This window comes from Trachymyrmex septentrionalis, unplaced genomic scaffold (assembly GCF_001594115.1).
Source record: "Trachymyrmex septentrionalis isolate Tsep2-gDNA-1 unplaced genomic scaffold, Tsep1.0 scaffold66, whole genome shotgun sequence".
Taxonomy (NCBI): Eukaryota; Metazoa; Arthropoda; class Insecta; order Hymenoptera; family Formicidae; genus Trachymyrmex; species Trachymyrmex septentrionalis.
In genome coordinates, this window is record NW_017305843.1 from 580,090 (window position 1) to 605,216 (window position 25,127).

General features: G+C 29.7%; 1 protein-coding gene across 2 annotated transcripts in view; it reads left to right on the forward strand.

The window, feature by feature from the left end:
* Positions 1 to 24,913, forward strand: part of LOC108753224 (putative ferric-chelate reductase 1 homolog) — a 27,773-nt gene extending 2,860 nt beyond the window's left edge. The window contains exons 1-12 of one of the 2 annotated variants that reach the window (XM_018494638.1): positions 6,382 to 6,485; positions 6,675 to 6,994; positions 7,554 to 7,645; positions 12,595 to 12,754; positions 18,659 to 18,856; positions 19,477 to 19,572; positions 20,155 to 20,311; positions 21,163 to 21,389; positions 22,809 to 23,049; positions 23,355 to 23,467; positions 23,808 to 23,921; positions 24,443 to 24,913. In XM_018494638.1, coding sequence (XP_018350140.1) covers positions 6,677 to 6,994; positions 7,554 to 7,645; positions 12,595 to 12,754; positions 18,659 to 18,856; positions 19,477 to 19,572; positions 20,155 to 20,311; positions 21,163 to 21,389; positions 22,809 to 23,049; positions 23,355 to 23,467; positions 23,808 to 23,921; positions 24,443 to 24,583 — 1,857 coding nt within the window. In that variant the 5' untranslated portion in view covers positions 6,382 to 6,485; positions 6,675 to 6,676 and the 3' untranslated portion in view covers positions 24,584 to 24,913. Of the gene's footprint in view, positions 1 to 6,381; positions 6,486 to 6,674; positions 6,995 to 7,553; positions 7,646 to 12,594; positions 12,755 to 18,658; positions 18,857 to 19,476; positions 19,573 to 20,154; positions 20,312 to 21,162; positions 21,390 to 22,808; positions 23,050 to 23,354; positions 23,468 to 23,807; positions 23,922 to 24,442 lie in introns of those variants that run through there. The other variant, XM_018494637.1, reaches the window with a different exon arrangement.
* The last annotated feature ends 214 nt before the right edge of the window (positions 24,914 to 25,127 follow it).

Sequence of the window (25,127 nt, forward strand, 5' to 3'; positions counted from 1 at the left end):
TTCTCTCTTAATTATAATCCCAAATAAATAACTTTAGATAACTCATCGAGTAAATATGCAAGAAAATATTTCATGACAATCCTTGCGTTACTAATTTTCTGTATAATTTTCTGGTAAAAAGAAGTGAGTAACATGAATCTTTGTTTTATCATTGAAAAAGGCAGTCTGTTGAGAAAACTAAGCTTTCCAATTGTACAGATATTGTGAAATACTGTAAAGAAATAATTAAAGAGATACGAGGATGTATGTCAAGTCTATCTTCAGATACTGGTTGCTCTAATCTGACTGGTTGATTCAACCTGTATGTAAGACAAAGCGAAACAATCGGAACAAGATCGATGAGCTGAGGAGAGAGCTGAACTCATTAAAGAGGAGGCCGTCAGGAATAATTGCGACGACGGTGAATGACATCTTCCTAAATTCTTGTTCTGGTGACTCCCAGCTTACGTAACTGATAAAATTGCGATAAAATCGGCGTACTGACGCGAGAGTAATGTTCGCTGTGGAAATTCTAGGACAACACAGGGCGACGTAACCATGGTGATACGTTCACCAAACATGGAAGACGAGGGCACGATACTTTGTTTGCCTGATGACATTCGGAGCAGTAGAAACTTGCAAGTTGCACGAATACAATTAAATGTATCTCATTCGAAGAAACATGTCATGAATACCTAGTTGCTCGACGATACACGTTCAACTTAAAAGAACTCGGTACTGCATTAGGAATTCCACGTTTTATTGCGGTTTGCAAACACTACCTTATTATGCATGAAAAATTATTATCTTAAAATAAATAAAAAATTGTTAAATTTAAAATAATAAATAAAATGAAATAAATAAATAATATAAAAAGAGTTTAAGCATAAGCGAAATATTCTTTTATATATTTAAAACATTCTATTTACGTTAGATATTTTGTAACAACAAATATAAAAAATGCTTTAAAAGCTTCTCGTATTACGAAATTAAAACGCAATTAAATTAGAAGGCACTTATATCAGGGTGTGTCTGAACACTTCGTTAGTACTATATATTTACAATAATTAGTAATTATCTCATTTAATCTATCTCCTAATTTTTAATAGTTATCCTATATTATATTACTATTATATATATATAATAAAATATATTTATTATACAGTACAGTGTCTTAAAATTCACGAATCAAAATATTACATCAAGAAAGTTTTCGAAAAAAAGTAATTTGTAAATTTTTATTCTAAGTAATAGTAAATATAGGACCGATTGTTCCATCTTCGTATAAACTATGTGGTAATTTATCTATGAATAAATAAACAAAAGAGTAAAGAAGTAAGAAGATAAGAAAACAAGAGAGTTCGAGAGTAAGTTAAAGTTTATCAAAAGATGCAACAACCCAATCATAATGGTTTAAATATGGCCAATTATGTATAGGCTACGTTTAGATGGTCACTTGTGAATATTATTGAACGCGACTTAGAGACAAATGATCATCTAAAACTAGATATGTATTTAAATCTTTATTATCGAAAAAAATCATTTCTTAAAATAAAAATTGACAAATAAATTTTTTACTAAATTTTTCGAGAAGCCTTCTTGCTATAGTATTTTAAACTGTGAATTCTGGGACACTGTATATTTACGCGCGCGTTCGTTGATTTTTTATTTCAAACAAAATAATATTATCTTGAATATTAAATTGACAGATTAGTAATCCCTTATTAATCATATGCTAACTAAACGGATGACTGCGCGAAAGTGTATTATGCTGATCGTGCGAAGATCAGGTTACATAACAATATCTAAACCAATATGCTACGAAGAGAAGATTGCACACTGAATATATTGTTAAACACGTTGAACAATTTTTTCATTGTATTTATAAATGCAAATTAAAAATACTGATAATTTTTATTGAAGAAATTGTAATCGTAATATTGATAATTGCGATGCTTTATTTAAATGTCAGTCATCATAGCTAACTTCTATTTTGATAAATAAAATGGATTTTTACTTTAAATACAAGAACACAAATATTACATAAACAACATCTATGATAGAACGATAAACAAAAAATTATTTGTGTTTTAATTGAAAAAAATTTAAGAATAATTTTTAAACATAATATTAATGTTTATAATAAATAAGAATTTTCAAGTATTTTTTAGGGGCTTAAATTGAATTTCAATGTGATGTTATAAGAGTAACATATTGGCATTATATTAACATATTGATAATAGAAAATTTTAGTTAGTAACGTGATTAACAATATAAGAAACTTTTGCACGCAATAAATTGTTATTAAATCAACTCTTATATATATGTTGTGTTGGGAATTTCCTGTGCGTTCACAAAGGACCATGCAGGAAGAAAATGCGGTAAATCTATGTGCATATATGTAAGCTTTGTGTACGTGTCGAGCTGTGCTTGCTCGTACGTACATATATCTATGTACATATGTATGTGTTTGACGCTACTGATGAGTCATATTGTAAACCGCAAAGCCTTGTGCTCGTTCTTTTCTGTACAATGGAATAATGATATATGATAATGCTAGACACGCACGTGATTATCGCGATCTTAATTTCTCTCCGATCTGTCTCATAAAAACAAAATCTTGCGATACAATTTTTTATCCTATATAGAATGTATCCCGAAAATTCATGACTCAAAATACTATAGCAAGACGGTTTTCGAAAAATTAAAGTAAAACAAATATTTGTAATTTTTATTTTTGTGTTTAGCAACAGCTTTTAAAATATAAGAGTTTAAATATGACCAATTACAGACTACGTTTAAATAATTCACCTGTGAGTATTAGTAAATGCGCTAAAGTGTGCGCGTTCATCAGAGGTCACTACTACTTTATCGCACGCTCATGCCTATCTAAAAAGTCTGTAATTGTTATTTAAACCTTCATCGTTCCAAAAAGTACTGCCACCATTATTTCAAAAATTACTTAAAATAAAAATTTACAAATAACTTTTTCATTTAATTTTTCGAGAACTATCTCGCTATATATACATTTTAAGTACTTATGCGAATTTTGAACTCCCTATATAGATAGTATTTATTCTATATAGACATAGCTTTTGTATATAGATCGCTCTCTTACAATTTTTATGATTAAAAAAAATCAATCGTCCTGATTTCTCGATATACCGTGTCTCGCGACGATCGCAACTATTTGCAAATTGCGAATTCCGTCCAAGAAAAATAAATTCATTCGTAATATTGATCTTGGAGCCAATTCACTTCCGCATTGCTGCATTGTCGAGATAATTGTATTCTTTGCAAATGCTTTTCCCAATTATCGATTATTGTGTCCACGTGTTGCATTGTGATGTGCATATATGATATAGAGACATGGAAGTGAAAAATAAGTAATAGAAGGTCAATATTATAAATCTACAATTGGTATTTATATATATCTATATGTATATATTATACTTGCAAGATGATTTTTTATGGAACTAAAAAGACATTTGAAACGATAATGTTGATCAATAATATCGTACAAAGGATATATACTGTTAAATTCATAATTAAATTACATTTAATTTGAGTTATTTTTAATCATTTTTATAAGTCACCATTTTTTTACTCAATATATCGTTAATTTAATTAAAACAAGGAGTTAAATAACTTTCAATAAAAAATATTAAATTTTTGGCTCAAATTTGACTTATTATTTTTTTTTACTAAATGAATATGGACGTTATTTATTTTAAAAGTAAGCAGAAATAGATTCACATTTTTACACACATAAAAGTTAAAAATAATAAAATGTTATATTTAACTCAAAGAATTGGGTTACCAGTGCTCCTTTGATCTGACAGTATAGAATGTCATTAATTTATATTCTTCTTTTTCTTCTTCTGAATTTATTAGTTTTTATATGTATAATAATTTTGGTAAATGTTTGTGTAAATAATGATATGCTAACAATAGTAATATAAAAAATCGATTATCATTTTCGCTATATGTAATTCATCAATTATTATGTAAATATAGCTTCATATAATATAAATATTTAAAAAAAATGCTTACGCGAAAGTTTGTTGAAGATTATGTCAGTTATGTTTAAAAATATCATCTTTGTTAATATAATAGTTATCTTTATTAATATAATAGTTGCTGTGTTATATAAATGTGTTAGTACGTTAATTAACTGCAATTCTCAAATCTTTGTTAGAAATCTTCATCTTGAGAATCTTCGTCTGAGTTATTACGCATCGTTTTAAATCATCGTTGAAAAGTCAACGTCAAATTCCTTCATGAATGAACCAAGTTATGCCCTCGACAATACGACAATCATCCATAATTCCTTGCAATGAATTTACACCAACATGTATTGCGGGTGACCTAATTCTAATCGGTTAATTCGGTGTGTGTGTGTATGTGTGTGTGTGTGTGTGTGTGTGTGTGTGTGTGTGTGTGTGTGTGTGTGTGTGTGTGTTGTTGGTTGCTATGAAAGTGTAAAATAGTGTGGTTAACAGTTATCGCAAGTGATCGACCTTGCCTCGAATATGCATATTTTGTAATTATGAGAATTCGCGGACGCCACGCAAAGAACGTGCGTTTTATTGCTGACTAAGGTACTTTTTAGTAAAATACAATCTTGAAAAAATATGTATGTAAATAATATTCGTGATATTAAAATGCGTTTTTCGTATTAATGCAAAATATGATTACTGATTAAAATATAATTTTTTTTTTAATAGTATTTGAATTAAATTGTTTGATTGTAATTAACTAGATTTTATTTAAATTTAAATATCCGTTTAATTTTATCTCTAAATTTAATGCATTATTATGTACATTTTTTTCGTTTTTGTTTGTTTTTCTTTTAAAACAAACTTATGTATTAAATTGTGAAGCTTCGCCTGAAGACCCGTTGGAAAGTACAATTTAACGTAGTAATAAGACGCTAAGTTTAACGAATATATGTTACGCAAATCCGTGATTTTAATGCGACGTGCTTCGACTTTGATACATAGGGAAATATTCCTGCATTGCCGTGGCTGCGTGGCATTCAATGGCGAGGGTCAGTCGATGTTACATAACGGCAGGCATGGGGAATATTTTAGTAGTAGCGGGGCGTTTAGGAATGCGCGAACTAAGAATCTCGTAAGAAGCTAAACTCCCAAAGGGTGAAAGTCAGTTCTTTCAGGCGTGGGCTGTGCACAAGTGAACGCGCTTGTTTCTGCGAGTCATTCACTCCTCTTGCTTCACTCCGTCGTTCATTAGTATCTCAATAACGTATCTCCTATTATCTCTAAGTATCTCTTATTATCTCGATTCACATGATTGAGCAATTAACAATTAATTTACGTTCTTAACGTATTATAAAAAATTGTCGGTTTATCGCCAATAATTCTCTAAGTTGTATGATTCAATATTCGATCAATGATTATTACAATGCTGCATATCAGATGTTCTTATAGATATAAAATAAACGTATCATCTTCTGTATTGACACAATAGGAAAATAATTAATAGGAGAACAATAGGAAAAAAATTAAATATCTATATTTTTAAAAAGATTATGATTGTTTACCGATAATTAATGTTATTTGATGAGATAATATATTATATATTATATAAATAAGATGTATTGTTGAAACCATTGCACAAGCATGTGTAATAAATAACAAAGAATTGAAATAACAAAGAAATGTTAAAGAATTGCAGAACGTTTGGAAATTAGTATAAGTCTTTGGCACAGGGGCATAATGGACTAAACTGAAACAAAAGTCCTCTACCAATTTGCAATTTTCGCAATAGTCAACAAGATATTAATTGCTAAAAATTATCGAAAATTGGTCTTTAATAATTTTTTATTCAAATACTATCAATTTCACAGAAAAACCACAGGAGACAAAAATTGTTTATTTTCTCCTCATAGAACTCTACAAATTTTTTCAAAATTTTTTATCAACTTTTTAACACTGCATTTTCTCAGTTTTATCAACATGAGAAAATACGGTATTAAAAAATTCTAAAAAAATTCGTTTAGCTTGAACATTGGACTTGCAGTTCGCAATTTGATTATATTTAAATAAAATTTATATATTCATACATAAATGAAACTAGATGAATCATTATCTTTACAATTTCTATATCGTTCAGCAATTATTAATGCAAATGCGGTTGTTGCAATTGAAATTTACACATGAGATTACGTACAGGCAAAGGAATAAGACGTGTATTATGGATAAACGACAACGAATAGCTGCCAGATGCACATTTCTGTTTACGTCATATCGGATAAATTCAACATCGACATGAACATTAAACTGATTAAACACACAACGCATATTGTCTGCATTCGTGTTTAAACACATGTGTTGTTTCATTTAGATATTTCGCGATTGTCTCGTTATTTCTCGTGAGGGAATAATCATGATGTCATAATTCGCTTTTTCACATTTGTTATGGCTATGTATCAAAGTTAATTACAAATGTGATGTTGACAACAATTTAAATCTAACAGTGTAAAGGTATTTATGTATGTATATTATCTATATTAATGTGAAATGTTTAAAAAAATCTAATCTCTGTCTTAATGACGAATTTTTTGGTGAATTTAAAATCAACCTTTTTTCAACATAAAAATATTATACAGCACAAAAAATATTATGTTATTAGTTAGGTATGTTTATTCTTTAATTGTTTTTGCTTTGTTATAGAAATGCCTAAGCCATTGCTGTTTCTGGTTATCGGCTTGCTCGTAACGGTGCTGGGATTACCCAATGGGGCGCCACCGCGAACATGCTTCGATCTGACGCCACGTCATGAAAACACCTTTCCGCAATCGTCGTATCCACCTTATCAGGTACTACCCGCAGCAGGACAAGGTAGAGTCCGTCTGATCCTTGGAAGTCCAGAGGGTCTCGCATACCAGGGCTTCATGATCCTCGCTAGGGACATCGATACCGGTGAATACGTGGGAGAATTCATAAACTTACCCGAATCCGCGAAAATTGTGGAATGCACACAAGGTGTAAAGGTATTTTCTGCACCATAACATTTTTATTTCTCTCTTTTCTATCCAGCTATATTTTAAATCGTACCAAAGTAAAAGATTTTAATATTTGTATAAATATCGAGATAATATTTATGAACATTGAATAATTGAAAAGTCAAATATTAATATATATTAATTCGTATTTTAGAATTAATATATACTTTATTTTTTCGAGTTTTGGGTGAAGTTTTTCAATTTTTTAAAAGAAAAAAAATGAAATATTGCATCACATTTTTAAAGTTTTAATTTGTAAATATTAGAACAATTGTTATTTTTAATTGTACTATATAAATTTGCAAAAAAATGGACCATTGTAACAATATACAGGTCTATTTTTCTGCGAGTGAATATATATTCCACAATATTAATTCTACGACTTCGCCATTCTTGGTAATATGATGTATTGGAGCACTATATTTTTATATGACAAATATTTTTTTATCCTCAATGATTTTTCCAAGGTTTAATTATTTATCGAGATCTTTTCGTAAATACGAATGATGTTTTATTGAACAAATTTTTGCTATTTTTTTATGTTTAGAATGGCGTGACTCATACGAATAAAAATCAGAAGCACAACCTTGAATTCGATTGGGAGGCTCCAGTTAATTACGAAGGTACCATTATCTTCAAGTAAGTATTATTACGTAATAATAATTATACTTTAATGACAATCACGTGACTTAACGATGAATTTCATTGAATTAAGAGAAGTTTGAATGAGTTATATCGCACAGAAGAATTCCTGTATCTTGATATAATCTGTACTCCTACAATACAAAGTTGCACAAAAGTTGCAGCAACACTGCAGCAATATTGCTGCAAATTCTGTACTGTATGAGTATAAAACAAATTTATTGACGTTTTTTTTTTGAAAAATTAATATTTAATATTATCAGATCCGCGTTTATAAAATTTGCATCCAGGAGCTCGTGATCTTCGAGCGCTCAATTTAGCCCACCCTCTCTTTCCACTTTAATGAATACAACTTTCTTTGTACATTTTTGATTAGAGTTACAAATACACCGACGATACTATTAATACTGTCTTGTCAATGATAATATCATGTTAATCATGTCTTAATTCTCATATCTTGTTAAGACTTAAGAGACAGCAGTCTCACATTTTTAAGTATGTATATGTACAGCTGTTAACAGTTTCTATCTAGTTATTACGATTTATAAAATTGCACTATAAACGCCATTGTTAAATTATTGTCTAATTTGTTCTTTTTAAAGCTATAATGCATCTAGCATTTTAGCGCTCTAGAGTTTAAGGCTTTAACCACAACAGCCCACAGGTAAACACGTTACTGAATATTATTCAAAATTTGTATACTGTATATTTATTGCTCAATTCATGTTCCGCAAAAACATAATTATTTTATCATATATATAATTAATATCCTACAAATTTGAAACTATACATACAATAATACAGTGATAAATTTTATAAAATTTTAATAGTAAATTATAAATTAAAAAATTTTTTTAAAAATATATTATATAAATAATTATATAATATATAATATATAATAAAATAGAATTTATCGCAATCCTAAATCATGAATAATAATGATGACTTTTTTTTAGAGATGTATTTTACAGTTTTATTTTGTTACATGTGATTAATAAAACTAAATATAATAGGTTATTTATCAGATATTCAAATATTTGTTGTCACGTCAAAGACCGCGTCAAAACTGTAAGAGTTTGTTATTTTCGAGCTTGCAAAATCGTAAAGTTGCTGAATATCTATTTATAAAATTTAAATAAAATAAGAAATATCAACGTCTGAAAATGGCTTAATTGTTGAATCATGCTTCTAGTGTCTGATCTCAACGTTGCGTGCACGTACAAGTACATACAAATCTATACGTATGTAGAGGTGCAGTGTATCACACTTATGAATCACAATTAGGTATTACTGTACGCGCGGATGCGGCTCGTGCTTGGAATTCAACACGCTCGTACGGGCATAACGGTGCGAGAAACGCGCGAAACATTCCTTATGAACTTTTCCTCGTAATAATCGATGCGGAGTTACTAATGCATGTTTAATAGAACGCGCAGCTGCGATCCCCTGTTAAAACTTCGTAACTTATTTCGCGAGTTTTTATTTTGTTTTTACGGTACCGTTCGGGGATTCCTTGCCACTTTTGTATTCTGATATTTATTATATATTTCGACACAACCAGTATTAATAAAAAAGAGGATTTACGTGAAAGTATTTTCAATACGTTTAATACCATGATTTGCATTTTGATGTGCTCTAATAATTCTGCATGAATAGAGAATAACTCTCACTATTAATAAATGTCAAGAGTTTTATAATCTTATTGTACGAGTATAATGTTAACAACTTAAAAGAAACAAGATTTAAAAAACTAATTAAAAATTTATTTTAGAACGTTATATATTTCTAATTTTTAAACTTTGAAATTAACTTTATAATTGCTAAGTTTGTTTTTATGCCTTGTAATTTCCAGACATCCATTTTAATTTTCATGAAAGACAATCGAAAATTAGAAAGAAATGAGTCTCTCACTAAAATATAAGAAACTTTTATTAAGATATATTACAAAGTACACATATACATATCACATCGAATATATGCTGCATTTGCGCTGCATTCTAATATATTGAAAATAAAAGAAAAAGCGTAAATTTAAACACTATTTTTAGTTTAGAGAAATTAATTTCTGTGAATTCGCTTTAAGTATAAATCGTATGCAATTATTTTATGTAATTGACATATTTTCGTCAAAAATCAAATAAAGTTAAAAAAGTTTAGTGTGTTTCATATCTAAATAATTTCTTATCATAATTTCATACGAATAATATTGTCAATTCAATTAAAAACGTTCTCTATTACATGTAAATTTTTTGATCTGTAAAATAAAGCTTTAGATAATCAGCTATAACAATATTTCAAGGTCTTTGACAATGGAAAAAATTAAAATTTAACTGTTAATACACACACACGCGCGCGCGCGCGCACACACACACGCACACACACACGCACGCACGCAACACAACTGTATATAAATATAAAATCACGATTTTACAATTTTTAAAAAATTATTCATATAAAAATATAAAAATGTATGAAAAATATATAGAAAGATTACCGATACCATCATACTGCTTTATTTTTATATAATGTTTCTTATATAATGTTTCTTAAACATAAACCTAAAAATAAAATAAAGAAATTAATACAAAATAAGAAAGTGTCTCCTATTAGATAATATAGCAATTTTTATAATACTGTGTAATTATTTAACTTTTATGTAAGATAAGTGAACTGTAAAAATAAGCGTCTAACAAAATAAGCTTCAAAATTGATACAGTATGTAATAATAATTACACACATTCTTATTCTTTTTCTTTCACAGAAGCTATAAAATACATAGAAGTGAATATATATAAGATTTTCAAGAATCTTTTTATTTCGATATAAAACGTTTTTTGTCCATTTGTATGCATATTTAACCTTCTCTCTGTGTACAAATATTCACATTTATATCAGAATTCTTAAGATTTGGAAATTTAATCCATTCAGCAACTTTTTATTTACGTTTTTATTAACCTGGGATGTGTTTGTACACCTGTACACAATGCTGTTTTGCAAAACGGAAATATGTAATAACAGTTTCTTTTTTAAGAGTTTTTTAAAAATAATAATATATGATTATACATTCAGCTCCAATAGGGCTATTTTAGACAAAACAAGATTTTAAAGCAAAATTACACTGAAAGAAAAGATTGGCTGAATTAGTGTGCTCGATAAATACAAAAATTTGTAATTGAGCTCCAAATTGTATTTATTTAAAATTTTTACATAAAAAAATGTAATTATATATTCATTCAAAATTTTGAGTTTTCGAAAAATATTTATTCACAAAAAAACTATGAATATTTAACGAGTACTTATATTCATTCAAACAAAATATAAACTAAAAAAGAAAGCTTCAATAAGCAATCGTTACCTCTTAACTATAACCGGTACTTTGATGACTTTAAAAAAATGAATTTTATTTATTTTTATCATTGTAATATTTAGATTTTATAAAGGAAACTTAGAAATTTTGAAAAATATTTTAGAAAGATATACATTTTTTATTTATAAATCTATCTATTTGATAGAGCGCGTCATAGATATTTCGATATAATTCCGGTTATATGACAGTAAAGTTATATATTTTATAGAATATCTTGGGCGCGACATTTATTATAGTCTGTATTAAATTCCGAGATATATTATTTATTCTTAATAAAAATGTCTTTATTTAATCTATAAGTTAAACAAGGATGCCCATCATATAAGTTGCGGATTAAGTGCACGATGTAATCGTAGCCATTGTTTTTATGGATTTCTATTTTCTCTTGTAGGCTTGCAAGCTATGTGCAGATAATACAGAGTAAAAGTGAATATGAAATGAAAATATTCGTAATCATATTAAAAAAATATTTATTCAAATGGAATGAAAAAATATTTATTCGTTTCTTAATGAATAAAAAAGAAATGTATTCGGATAAGTATTTTCATTCATTCTTTATTCATTTATTCGAATATTAGGTGTATTCATTGGACACACTAAGCTGAATATATCATTTTTAATTGGTTGCAACAGCCAATTTTTGCTTGCGTTAGCTAATTGAAATCTTATATATATTGACATTGCGGATAGGCTAACGTAATCAAAAATTAGCTGCTTTAATCAAAAATTGGCTGCTGCAATAAAAAATTGGCTATTGCGGCAAATTAAAAATGCCATATTTTACCATCTAATTTACTGCAGCAGCCATCTTTTCTTTCAGTGTATATTATATAAAGATTATAAGTTAGTTTTTGATGTGTTTTATAGTATACAAATATATTGAAATCATACTGTCAAAAAAATGAAAAAGAAAAAAATATAAATAAAACTGATTTACTCTTTCACGACCTCCGATTAACTCTAATGATTAATGATCTATAATTAACTCAATCATCACGATTACCAACTGAACATAGTTTGTCAGAAGAGAAACAGAGAGAAGTTTTAATTTATTGAATCATTGATACTTCTGCGATCATTGATTAATTTAACCATGCGAAGTATAGTGAAAAGGGCCTTAGAAAACTATCAATATGTAAAACGATAATATTATCAATAATATAGTCACTATTATTTAAACTACGAAATATGCAAAAGGAAATTGTAAGAATTTTATTTTTGCATTTGTAGTATTTGTTGTTATCTAATTTTGTATAGAAATAATTAAGCCACAAATATATGAATTATGAATGTTTACTCTTTAATTACCTAAATAAATTCTGTTTTATCAGTATTGATAAAGAGCAATAGTTAATTTCCAAATAATAAAGAGATCTTTCTTGAGTCCTATGTCAGTATCGGCGACTTTCCTCTGTGTATAAATACAATGTAAATCATTTTTTTGGTATGTCAAAATATCTAATTTGTCATAACATTAAAAACGTTTTTATAATATTGTATGCTTTAAAACGGTTTTCTATTTTTGTCGAATCTGGTTTTACCGTACACTTTAATTTCATTGACCCTGTTTCTTCTGTAGCTCCACCTTCGCTCAGGATTACTACACGTACTGGGTTGGCGTGGAGTCGCCTAAAGTTACCGTTGACAAGCGGTCCATCACGGTATCGACCTCATCTACACCTATCACTACCTTCAGAACCACCACGCCGCCCTACTACAGCCCCACTGCTAGTTATGCGGTGAGTATTATATTTCCTGTCGTGCGCGCCGTCACCATTATAAGGTAAATGCGCGTGGTGGTATTACAGCGTGTTAAACGTTGTAAGCGGCCTGTAAGTCCCGATAGGTGTGGCTTTGCGAATATTGCTCGTGGGATGCGTGGCAGCCAGCCCAGACGCCGAGTACAGAGGACTCTCGTTAATAGTATTCGAAGAACTTACTCAACTTGTGTTTGTTATATACAGAATATTTCGAAATCTATCAAGAACGTCACTTTTACTATTCTTTTTTCACTGTTCTATAATTGCTTGTTTCTCCATAAAAATATCAATGCATCTCTGATTTTGAAGTTGTTTGAATATAAACAGCTTGTAGCAAATTATACGTCACAGAGAGAGAATAGATGGAAAAATCGTAATTTTCAATTAATATTAAATAAACTTTAATTTTTATTTAAAGTTTAATTATAAAAATAGTTAATATCGGGACGTATTTTTCTATAATAAAATATTAAAATTTATTGAAACATCTACTAAATTTAAATTCGATTTATTTATTTCGAGACTCTGCATATAATATCTTGAAAAATATTCAAACGAAACTACTATAAATAGGTTGAATTGAATCTTTTAATAAGCGTAATTTATTTTTCTATTATTAATAACATGTTGTATAAGAAATCTTGCTTGTTAATCTTATGTGAAAAAAATTTATCAAAATTTTCTTGGAAGATAATAACTTTCAGGAAAATTCATTGTTTTTGTTGAATTGTTTCGTTGTATTACATGTTCACACGGATTAAAACGGGCGTTGGGTGAAAATACATTCCAATTTCTTTCGCATGAATGGGTTGTAATGATACTCTAATTATTAAAATGGTCAACTCCGAGTGCATTATATTTACCAGATAAATAATTAAATATTCATCGTGAATGAGAAATAAAATAATACATAAATCTACATTTTACAATTTCGCGAAATTCAGACTCAATTAAAATATGCTTATATTCTCATATCTACGTTCAATGAACAGTACTTATAACATAAAATGGATAATTAATTAACGTACAATGAGTACGTTGAGCTGTGTGATATAAATTCTGTGAATATAAATTCTATTAAAAGTCTAGAATAAAAAGACACTTTAACTGATTCTGTATCGTTCTCTTTCCGTTTGTATCATTTATATGAATAAAAATTTTAAAAGTTTCGATTATAATACGATAGAAAGAATTTCTACTTGTTAATCTGCATTTTTCGCATCATATGTATATCTAATATGCGTTGATTACGTAGAAAGTAAAAAATTTGAGAGGCAAATATAGCAGCGCGTGACGCACGAATGCATGAATTATGCATCTCTACATATGTATACATGCACGGCCCTTAGCTGTATACAATAAAGATATAATAAGCGTAACCAACATTCTGGAATTTATGCTTTATGTATGTACTTTCACCGTTCACTTTCGCGGCTATTCGCGATTTCGTATCATATATTTATGACTCCTTATTTGTTTCCCATGGATTTGATCTTTATCACACGTTCGAGGATCGCCAAGTGGAATAATCGAGGAATTATTGAATGTCATTGATAAAATATCGAGAGAGAGAGAGAGAGACAGAGAGAAAGAGAAAGAGAGAAGTTAAGTTGCAATGGGCATCTTGAGCAACATGTTTAGTGCATTATATTTTCTAAATTCTTCTCTAATGGAAAAATTTTATGAGCCATGCATCGCTTGTGGTCAACGGATTCGCTGCAGTTTATTTTTTTCATTATACTTTGCTTTTCAATTTTGAAAATTATATTTTTCATTTTATCCAAAATAATATATACAAATATTCAAATATATGAAATATATGAATACCTTTATAAGAATCAGTAAATTTAAATATTTATTCTAAGTGTATAAAAACATGCTTGGTAATATTGAGAGAAGATGAATAAAATATTGCAGTACTCGTAGAAGATGCAACCAGACAGGGTTAATCCTTAATGTGTGAAATAAGAATTTATAAAAAACGTGAGAGAAATCTAAGAGAAAACTTGGGAGAGAAATCTTACCAGAGATCGTGCAATATTTCTAAAAAAACATAGGGAGAGACGTAAAGGCCCAATTTAAATTATTACAATTATTATTAATCTCTCTTTCATAAATCTTGCATTTTTCAAATTTATTCATACTTATTAATTGGAAATCCTAAACATAATTCTTGTAATAACTCATATCCTTATATATTACATAAATTTTTCGCATTATGTAGGTATTATAGTAATGGAATCCATTTGTAATTTACCTTTGAAAATGATAAAAAACAGAAGGGTAATCGTTTCTTCAGTATTTTCTATAAATTGTTAGGTTTTTCGACACAAAACTTCGCTATTCAGATTGCTGTTTCGAAAACACCTTTCCAACGAAAAAAATTGAGAATACTTTCCCATTGAAAAGAATTGCTTTTTGACTTAGTTAAACAATATGTATATATACGACGAGTTTATTGAATAATTACGTCCTGCCGTGCGAACGAGCGGCCTTTCCTTGAAAACGGTGCTCGATCGTTTGCGATAAAAAAGCGTAAAAGTACACCAAAGAGCGGTAATGGCAAACGAGGCCGTCGGAGCGTGAACGCACGATTTCGCGGAGCGTATCTAAGTTGAAGGCTGGTCGTCAAACTTCTCTTTCTCTCGCCGCAGATTTCCTTTTCGTTTAGCTCTGAACTACGCTCCCGCGAATTGTTGCGCACGATTTGCTCCACAAGGTCTCCTTTATTAGGATTTCTTGCTGACTCATACATTCCTTAACATTATTAGAGACAATTGCATTAAATATTTTACTCAGAGAGTTTGTTAGATTAAAAGATTATTAAATGTTTATCCTGATAGTTAGATGTTATTTATATTTATAATTCGAGTAATTTATCATTCGAAATTTTGTAAAAATTCACAATTTTGTAAAAATTTGTATAGTATTTGTAATATTTAATCAAAATATTTTAATGTTTAATGTCTTAGAATCTTGGAATCAAAGATACTAAAAAGTCTTTATTTTATTTTATATTGATATATATACACAGGGTTTTCAGTGTAACGGTCCGCACGATTTTTTAGACACTTCCGACAGTTAAAAAAAAGATTGAAGGGTGAGTATTCATCTGTTTTTATATAGACTACAATATACGATAAAAAAGTTAAAACAATTTTTTTTTATAAAAAAATCAGTCATCTTAAATTTTTTAAATAGCACCATACAATTTTTTTTTATAATATTGTAGGAGTCTTCAAGATGAATTTAAATCACTATCGAAATGTCACTTTTATTGATGTTTTATTGATTTTATAGCATATTTAATTAAAATAAATAAGTACATGTATATATGTATGTTCTGTGTCTAGTCAGAGGTTGTAAGTACTGTTGTTATAAATAATGTTATAAATTTGATATTAAGTATCAATAAAATCAATAAAAGTGACATTTTGATAGTAATTTTAATTCGTTTAAATATTTCTACAATATTATGGAAAAAAATTGTATGGTGCTATTTAAAAAATTTAAGATGACTTTAATTTTTTAATGAAAAACATTTTTTTTAATTCTTTTATCGCATTGTAGCCTGTATAAAACAAATTATTCACCTTTTGTGTAATATATAAAATATAAGAATATTCACCTTTTAACTTTTTTTTTAACTGTCTGAAATATCTGTAAAATCGTGCGAACTCTTATGCTGAACATCTTGTATAAATTGGAAATTTTTATTTTATTTTAAATTAAATAAAAAATAATATATACTTTTTTAAGGATAGAGCATTTAAATTATATAATATAATTATAATACATTATTTATATTGAAAAAGCTGTTCTGTACATTTATTTGATGATTGTGATAAACCATATAACTAAGTGATCGAATTGATAAAAGACGCTCTTTACAGAACATAGGGAGGTCCAGGTTTGTTCAGGAACCCTGGAGTGGTATTTTTCCCAACAAATTCTTACAATGTTTCAAGATGCTCATTTATTACTAAATTACTTGTCAACATAATTTGTGATATTATGTATTCTCATTTTGAACTGTTTCAAGACAAAATAATCGATGCGTTTATGTACAAACAAAGATTCGTCTTGACTGAATATAGTTCTCTTTGCTTGTTTGTGTTATTGTATACTAAGACCAGTATTTATAGTCAGATTTTATATTTAAGATTTTATATTCCGTCTTAAGTTCAATTTTAAGAAGTCACGAATCAATCAGAGAGTGGTATTCATAGTCCATTCTTATTTCAAGATTGTCTTAAGTAATATCTTAATATGCTAATACGGTCTTTTGATTGGCTTATGACATCTTAAGACTGTACTTAAGCCAACCTCAAATATAAGAATCAACTATGAATACCGGCTAGAGAACCGTGTTAACGTCTTAAGACATTATTTAAGACAATCTTGAAATAAGAATGGATTATGAATATCGCCCTTAGGACAATATACTATTTATTATTGTATAATTATTTAATTACTATTTAGCAATATTTTGTCGCAAAATGTTCCAATTATTTTTTGTGTATATTTTTATTTATAATATCTGAATTTATAGGGATTAATGTCGTTATATTATTATAATGTATTATTACACTGAAAGAAAAGATTAGCTGACTATGGCATAACATTTTTAATGGCTACAGTAGCCAATTTTTGATTGCATTAGCCTATCGAAATATTGACATTACGGATAGTTAACGCAATAAAAAATTGGTTATATTGTAGCCAATTAAAAATGCTATGCCATATTTTATCATTTAATTTGTTGTAGCAGCCGATCTTTTCTTTCAGTGTAAGGTACTCTTCAATCAAGTCTCGTTAAATTATATTAAATCCCTTAATTATATTTTTATTATATTTAAATTAGAGATATATCAGAGATATTTTAGCTCGATATCTTTGTGCTCAATAATCATTGCATGATGGAATATATATCTTCTTGATCTTACGACAAGTTATCTTACGAGTTTAATATTCGCATCGTTGCTATAATCGTAAACATCCTTGCATCATAGACAAGTGCTAGTACAGCGATATTTTAATTCCAATATCACGTCACATTTCGTTCATACTTGATAATACAAAACTCAATATTCACCTCTTATCAAAATTTACATAAATATTACATTATTTATAATTATTTTGGAGTAATATTATTTTTTATTTCTTAAAACGCAGATTTTACCTTAAATCTTGCGTTTTAATTTCAATCTTTTTTTATTATATGTATGTAATGTTAAGTATTTACTTATCATAAAATTTATTCTCCTTTAAAATTTTTAATTATTTACATATATAAGGAAAAAGAAACTTTAGTAAAATATTTATATGCTTCTGTTCTCTGTTTTATTCTTCTTGTATATTTTCCAAAGTTCCATAATTGAATATTATCTGTAATTTTTCTCTGAATCTTTTTATTTCTCTTGTAAATCCAATGAGAAACTATATATATGTATTTTAAGATATAATTTAAATAACCTTTCTGTTTAATTTTTTAGAATCCTACAGTTTAATATAATCTGTATTTTTTTCTCTAGATCTTGTTGTTTATCTTAGGTATCCAACAAGAGACTATTTAAAGATAAACTTTAAATAATCTGTATACGGCTTGTTCAATGGTAAGGAAGAATATCTTTCCCCGATATATCGAAGTTAAACACTTCCAAGACAATCTACGTAAGCAACTCTCGACAAGTACCCGAAACTCCTTTGCTCGTGCTTCGTTCATTTTCGTCCGTCGTTTCGTCGTACAATTTCGAATCAAACGACGGAAGAACGTTGCGCAATCTCCGCAAACGCGTCGTTCCGCACGAGATACTATCTCGCGGATGGTATTCCTGCCTGTAAATTCCTCGCGTCATCCCCAGATGTGTGTTCTCGTTGCAGCCGAAGGATGAGGATCCATTCTACACGGGCTGCCACACCACGAAGAACTGCTTCGGCGCGCCCGCAGACTGCATAAAAACCAAGGATTGCATCGCCGTGGTGGCCGTGATCGTGCAGGGCGACGAATATCATTTCGAGATGCAGGCGCGAAAGGGTGCCAAATTCGTCGCTGTCGGCCTGTCGGATGATAAGAATATGGTAATTGCGAGACGCTGCGCTCGCAAGCATTCCGCGTAGCTTCTTCTCAAACTCTTGCGCGATTTAAGCGGAAACTTGCAAAGAAAAAAAAAATCTCGGTGAAAGTATTTTATATTTAATGCGTGAAGTTACTTTTCGCTGCCCTCCCTCCCCCTCCCCTCCTTTCCCAGTTTTCTACCTTCGTTTCTCGAGATTTCTATTATCTTGCTGCAATATTTGTCTGCGCCTCTTTTAGTACCTTTTTTCAATGTAACTACTTTTGAAAAAAATTTATTACTTTTGTAGATTTGGAGAACTATTACATCTTTTCCTTTGAGAGATATTAATCGCAAAATATTAACTACAATCGTTCGCGCATAATAAATATATCTCAACTAATTGAATAATTTTAACGCGTTAATTATAATTTAATCTTTTAATTCACATTTGTATATAGTTATTGCTCAGATGCTATTGAATTTCTTTATCACGCTGACGGGTTTATTTAACGTCGGACGTAATATTTACTCGGCAATTAATGTCATCGAAATTAATGTGACATATTTGTAATTAATTACGTGCGCAATTTATGGGATCAACAATTAAGTGATAATGGGAATAATAAGCAAAATTGTACGCAGGGCGAAGACAGCGTAGTTGAGTGCACGAACGAGAATGGTGAAATTGCGTTACACACATCTTGGAATTCTGGAAAGCGCAATACGCGCTATAGACTGGTGAGTATCGTTTACTATGCACCGCCCTTCGACTAGATCCACTGTTGTGTTAATTAATTCACCCTGTGCTCTGTCGCGCGCGAGCAACGAGTCTGGCCCATTAAATCCCAATTATTGTACTAGCTGTAGCCGACAGTGTCGCTCCCGCTGCGATAATGCTGTAAATCTTTAAACAAATAATTACGAAGCTCATATAAGGGGCATTTCCTTCCGTTTCATTCGCTATAAACTCACTCATTAACAGTTTGACCTCAAATTTTACCGCATATCATTCGTTGGAAATGGACACATTAACGGATTAGCTAATTTTAACAAAATTTGAACAAAATTTTAACAAAATTCGAATTTCTGGTTTTGATTTATGAAATTTAAATACTAAAAATTTATTAAATATAAACGCTTGAAATTTATATGTTTAATTGAATGATTCTTGCTAAATCAAAACCGATTGGAAATTGTGATCGAAGAATATCTCTACAAAGTATTTTAAAATTATCTTATATCGCGAATTATTCTGACTTACATAGTTCTCTAAATTCGCGTTTAATTATTGATTTTGCTCTGTTCGCGATTCGTCCACAGTCGGAAGGCGCGGTTGAGTTGGAGAGTGCTGCGATCAAAAATGACATGATATATTGCAAATTTCGACGGGATAAGCGTACCAGCATTCAGGGACTTACGTATGACCTTGTCAACACTCCGTACCATCTCCTCGTGGCCGCCGGCACAGATATAAAATGTACGTATAAGCTAAATATATTCCAAGTCGAAATTTTGCTTCTACTTTGAATCTTAGTTTTAGTATATAGACTCTAAAGATTTATATAATTAGGACGTATGTAGGTTCTAGAGATTTATAATAGATTCTAATCTAATAAATTGAGTTCCTACATTGAGGCTGTAAATGGCAGTTATCGGAAAATGTTTTACTTTTAGATTCCAAAGAAGTTTTCTAAATAGAAGCTGTGGATTAAGTATTATTATATTAAAGAGGTCCTATTTGATTCAAGTATAAAAACAGATTAATAAGATTTAATTGAAGTTGAAAGAGATTCAATATAAGACTAAAAACTCGGGTAGAATGTACAATTTTATCGTTATAAAAATCTACCGGGAAATTATAAATGCGGGGAAATTGTAATTGTTGCTAATTACTTAATCAGGGATACAGGTTTTGCGACTTAACGATCGCGATAATATCAGATTTATAAAGTAATGATTTACCGTCGCACTTCTTTAAATAGAGAAAGAAAAGAAACCTTGACGGACTTCGCAAAGTTCACTTCACGTGTATTTTTGCCAAGAGCAAAGTGTGTAAAAACTTTACGACTTTCTCGATGCAGACAGGTTGGGATAACTGCAAATTTGATAGCTTCCTCATGTTTCTGCTCAAACGAACAAGAACATGAATGAAATGCGATTCGGGTAGATCGGCTTCTGGAATTCTTACTGGCGCGATGATTATTGGATTGATTAAAAGTAACGTTATACAAGAAGCCTGTATGTAAGATACAGGAAGTTTATCTCTACTTTTATACGAATGATTTACGTCATTTATGGATATTGCGTTGCTGCTTTACTCTTTTTTAGCAAATGGCGTTGACTTTCACGATCTTATCTATCTTGGGACCAGCACCTCAAAGAGATTATCTGACGTCGGGGAATGGACTGCAGCCTCTGACCTACTGATTCGTCTTCATGGTGCGCTTATGTTGGCATCGTGGATCGGCACGGCCTCCATCGGGATGCTACTCGCAAGATATTATAGACAGACCTGGGTCAACTCCCAGTTATGTGGAAAGGATCACTGGTTCGTTGTAAGTACGGAGTTTTCAGGCTAGCATAGAGAGAGATATTCTATTTAATATTATTTCTCATATCCTTTTTTCAAAATTATACATTTTTATATATTCTCGTTGGATATTGCAGTTACAGAACGTAAAATAAAAATGCTTGTTATTATAATCAACTTAGCTGATTCCTTTTGTCGTGATAAATTGTGGTACATTAATTAATTTTGCAATAATTTTGTAAACAAAACATTGTTTCCGTAAATAAATGTATATAAACTTTTAAGTTTATTTTATAAGTAAATTTAAATTACTTTTAAACTTTAATATACAATATTTAAATGTACTGTAATATATATTTTAATATAAATTATAATATGTAATTAAATATTGTATTTATCTCAATTTTAAATGACTACTTTTAACAGCTATTATTTGAAAATCTCATCAGTTAGATCAATTTATTTTTATTAAAGAGCTATTTTTATTTCAAGCAAATTAAATCTCGAATAAAATTTTTATTAAAATAAAATAATTCATTAAATATTATATATTATTATTATCTATACATTTTGAATTAATTTTTTTATAATATATTTTAATAAAAAATTTTATAATATTAAGTCATATACAAAAAATGAATGATATTAACTTATTATCTTATTTCTATTATATTAGGTTGTTCGGAAAGTAATTTCGTTTTTTTTTATGAAAATGAAAGACGATTTTCCTACCTAGCATTTCAAATGATCATGAACGGTCGAATTCGATAAATTTAATCTCTCAGCGATCTCACGAGTTGTTATTCGCCGGTTTGCATCAATTAATGCCTTTATTGTGTCTTCATCAGCTTCAACTGGCCTTCCAGAACGTGGTGCATCTTCAACATCAAAATTGCTGGATCGAAATTTTGCAAACCAGTTTTGGCACTGGCGTTCTGTCAATACATCTTCTCCATACACATCGGATAATTTTTTTCTTGCTGAGCAGCATTTTTACCTTCTCGATAAAAAAGTAAAAAAGTAAAATATGCCGAAAATGCTGCTTTTCACTTTCCATATTTGATAGGGCACCAACCAAAAACTACTGCGTAGAATCAATCGAACTTTTTTCACAAGCAAGCCTTGCTATATCAGCTGTCAAAATATATAATGATTATGCGGCTTAAGTGTGAAGTTGGCTATGAAAAAATACAATAAATCCTCTGTTGGGAAAAAACGAAATTACTTTCCGAACAACCTAATAGTATCGCGTTTTACTCGGTGCGATATCATTAACTTTACGTTACTTGAATATCTAGTATTGCTAATAAAATACTATTCTTCAAATTTTATTCGTTGTTCGAAGCGTATGTTATTAACATTCAAATCACGCAAAAAAAACGTCGCATGTCGTCTTTTTTGAATGTCTTTCTTTGTAATAAAGGCCAATCAATTTTTCCCTAAGTGGCATAGATTCTTTATGGTGCTCACGTGGTCGATGACGATCGCAGCCTTCGTAATAATATTCGTGGAATTGGGTACATGGAGTTCCGAGACGATACACGCTTCGGTCGGCCTGGCAACCACAATTCTGTGCTTTATCCAGCCTTTCATGGCAGCTATGAGACCACATCCTGGCGCACCACGAAGAGTTCTTTTCAATTGGGCTCACTGGTTCGTCGGTAACGTGGCAAAAATATGTGCTTGTAAGTTTATAAATACAGCAATAAATAAACTTTTATTTTTTTATATTATAATTTTCTTTTATGATTTACTGTTATTTGAAAAATTTTCCTTACAATTTTCTAGTTTCTATTCTTGTAGTTTCTTTACAGTATAAAAATTATTGCAGTAGGTAATAAAATAGATGGAAACTTTTGTCTACTTCAGTTTCCTATTATATGATAATAAAAGATAATAAATAATAATTTAATACTAAATAAATTGTTTTTCAAATATTCACAAAATAAAGTAATATTTAGTGTTAATTTTTCATAAAATTTTGTTTTAGTAATCGCGCTTTTCTTCGCGGTACGACTGAATAAGGCTAAACTTCCAGATTGGGTTGATTGGATCCTTACAGCATTCGTTATCTTCCATGTTTTAACTCATCTCATTCTTACAGTAAGGATTTTTTATTTACCAAGTTTACGCAAAAACAAATTCTGAACATTTCGAAAAGAAATTATCGCAAAAGAATTTAATTGAACAATTTATTAATGCAAACGTGTAACAATTACAATTTCGACACTAGATCTAAATCAATTAATATCAAATTTTGTTAAATCATTGTATTTTCATAAAGAAAATAAAAATGATATAAAAATTGAATTTTATGCAATGTCTTGGAAAGAACTAAGTAATGAGATATTTAACGGAATTTGTGTCAATGTCGAATAATAATCACCTTACTCAAGACTTGATTCTGATTGTGGTATTTGTGACATTTTTGCTTCTATTGCAGTTCCTTGGATGTGCCTCTGACAGACAAGCTAGTCAGAGAGTGAATTCATTCCCAATGAAAGACATGCATTCTCGTGGATCAATGGTGCATCCAGATGCGAGACGAGACGCTCCCGTAAGATTTTCTAAAATAAAAGTGACGTGATCAAGTCGTCTTCTAACGCGTGTCAATCTGCCGTAAGACGTTAATAAAATTGACAATGAGACGTAGATAAACGAAAGAAATGATGTTGTTAATAAATTGCATTTTTATATATATTCTTCGTAAACATTATAAAGTCTATGGCGAAATCCGTATTCTGTAACGTAAAAAACATACTGCACGCGTTAAAGGACAATCGATATTTTATAATTACATAAATTAGAAAATTACATACATCTTTATAAATAAAATTATACGAATAATTTAAAAAAATTTGATTTGTTTTGATTAAAACAAAATTGCAAGAAAATTCGAAGGACATATAGGATGTAAATATCTTGTCTTTTAAGTGGAAAGCAATAAATTGTATAAATTAATCAACAGTCACGTTATTATATTAATGTTGATAAACGGTATCGCGTCCAAAAATAATCTATTACACAAACAAATATCAGAACGCAAACAAAGTCTCATTTTGAATATTTTCCCAACAGCACTCCGGTATGCGGAAATTCATTTTCGGTGTGTACTTTGTGGTTATCGTCGTGTTCGCCGCAGTCCTCATAGTGATCACCGTGTTGGCACCCATCGAGGAAACGTGGGCCACCTTCACCAACACTATCTCGAATTACTAAGGCCGCTAATCAACGCTATGGAAATATTCGTCACCACCACGATACTCGTGCAGAAGATTCCGACCATGCAGATGGGGAACGTCGCAGCCGTCGCAGTGACGATATATTCCCGGTGCGACTTTCTGTATGCAAATTAACACGAGGAACGTATAAATCCTATTCGTGTAAAGATGCAAATCGCGCCACGACAAGTGCGAAGATGAAGATATCGTTGAAGGTTATTTTTATATCCTTTTCCTAGATTTCTCTGGAAGAATCATCTCCATTTTGATTATGCATCGATATATCATAATTGAAATACGTTTCTGTATATATAACATTTAATTCACTTAGCAGATGTTAAACTTAATACTTACATTGTTCATTACTTCGTTATTATTAAATGAACAAATATTCTACGATTATACAGAATTTTTGCTATCTTTCTGTTAATATCCTAATAAATTTGACTACAAAATTTTTGTAGAAAACTGCCATTATATTCAAATTAGCATGATTAAAGCAGAAATTATATTTTTTAGGATCTTCTTGTACAAAAATTATT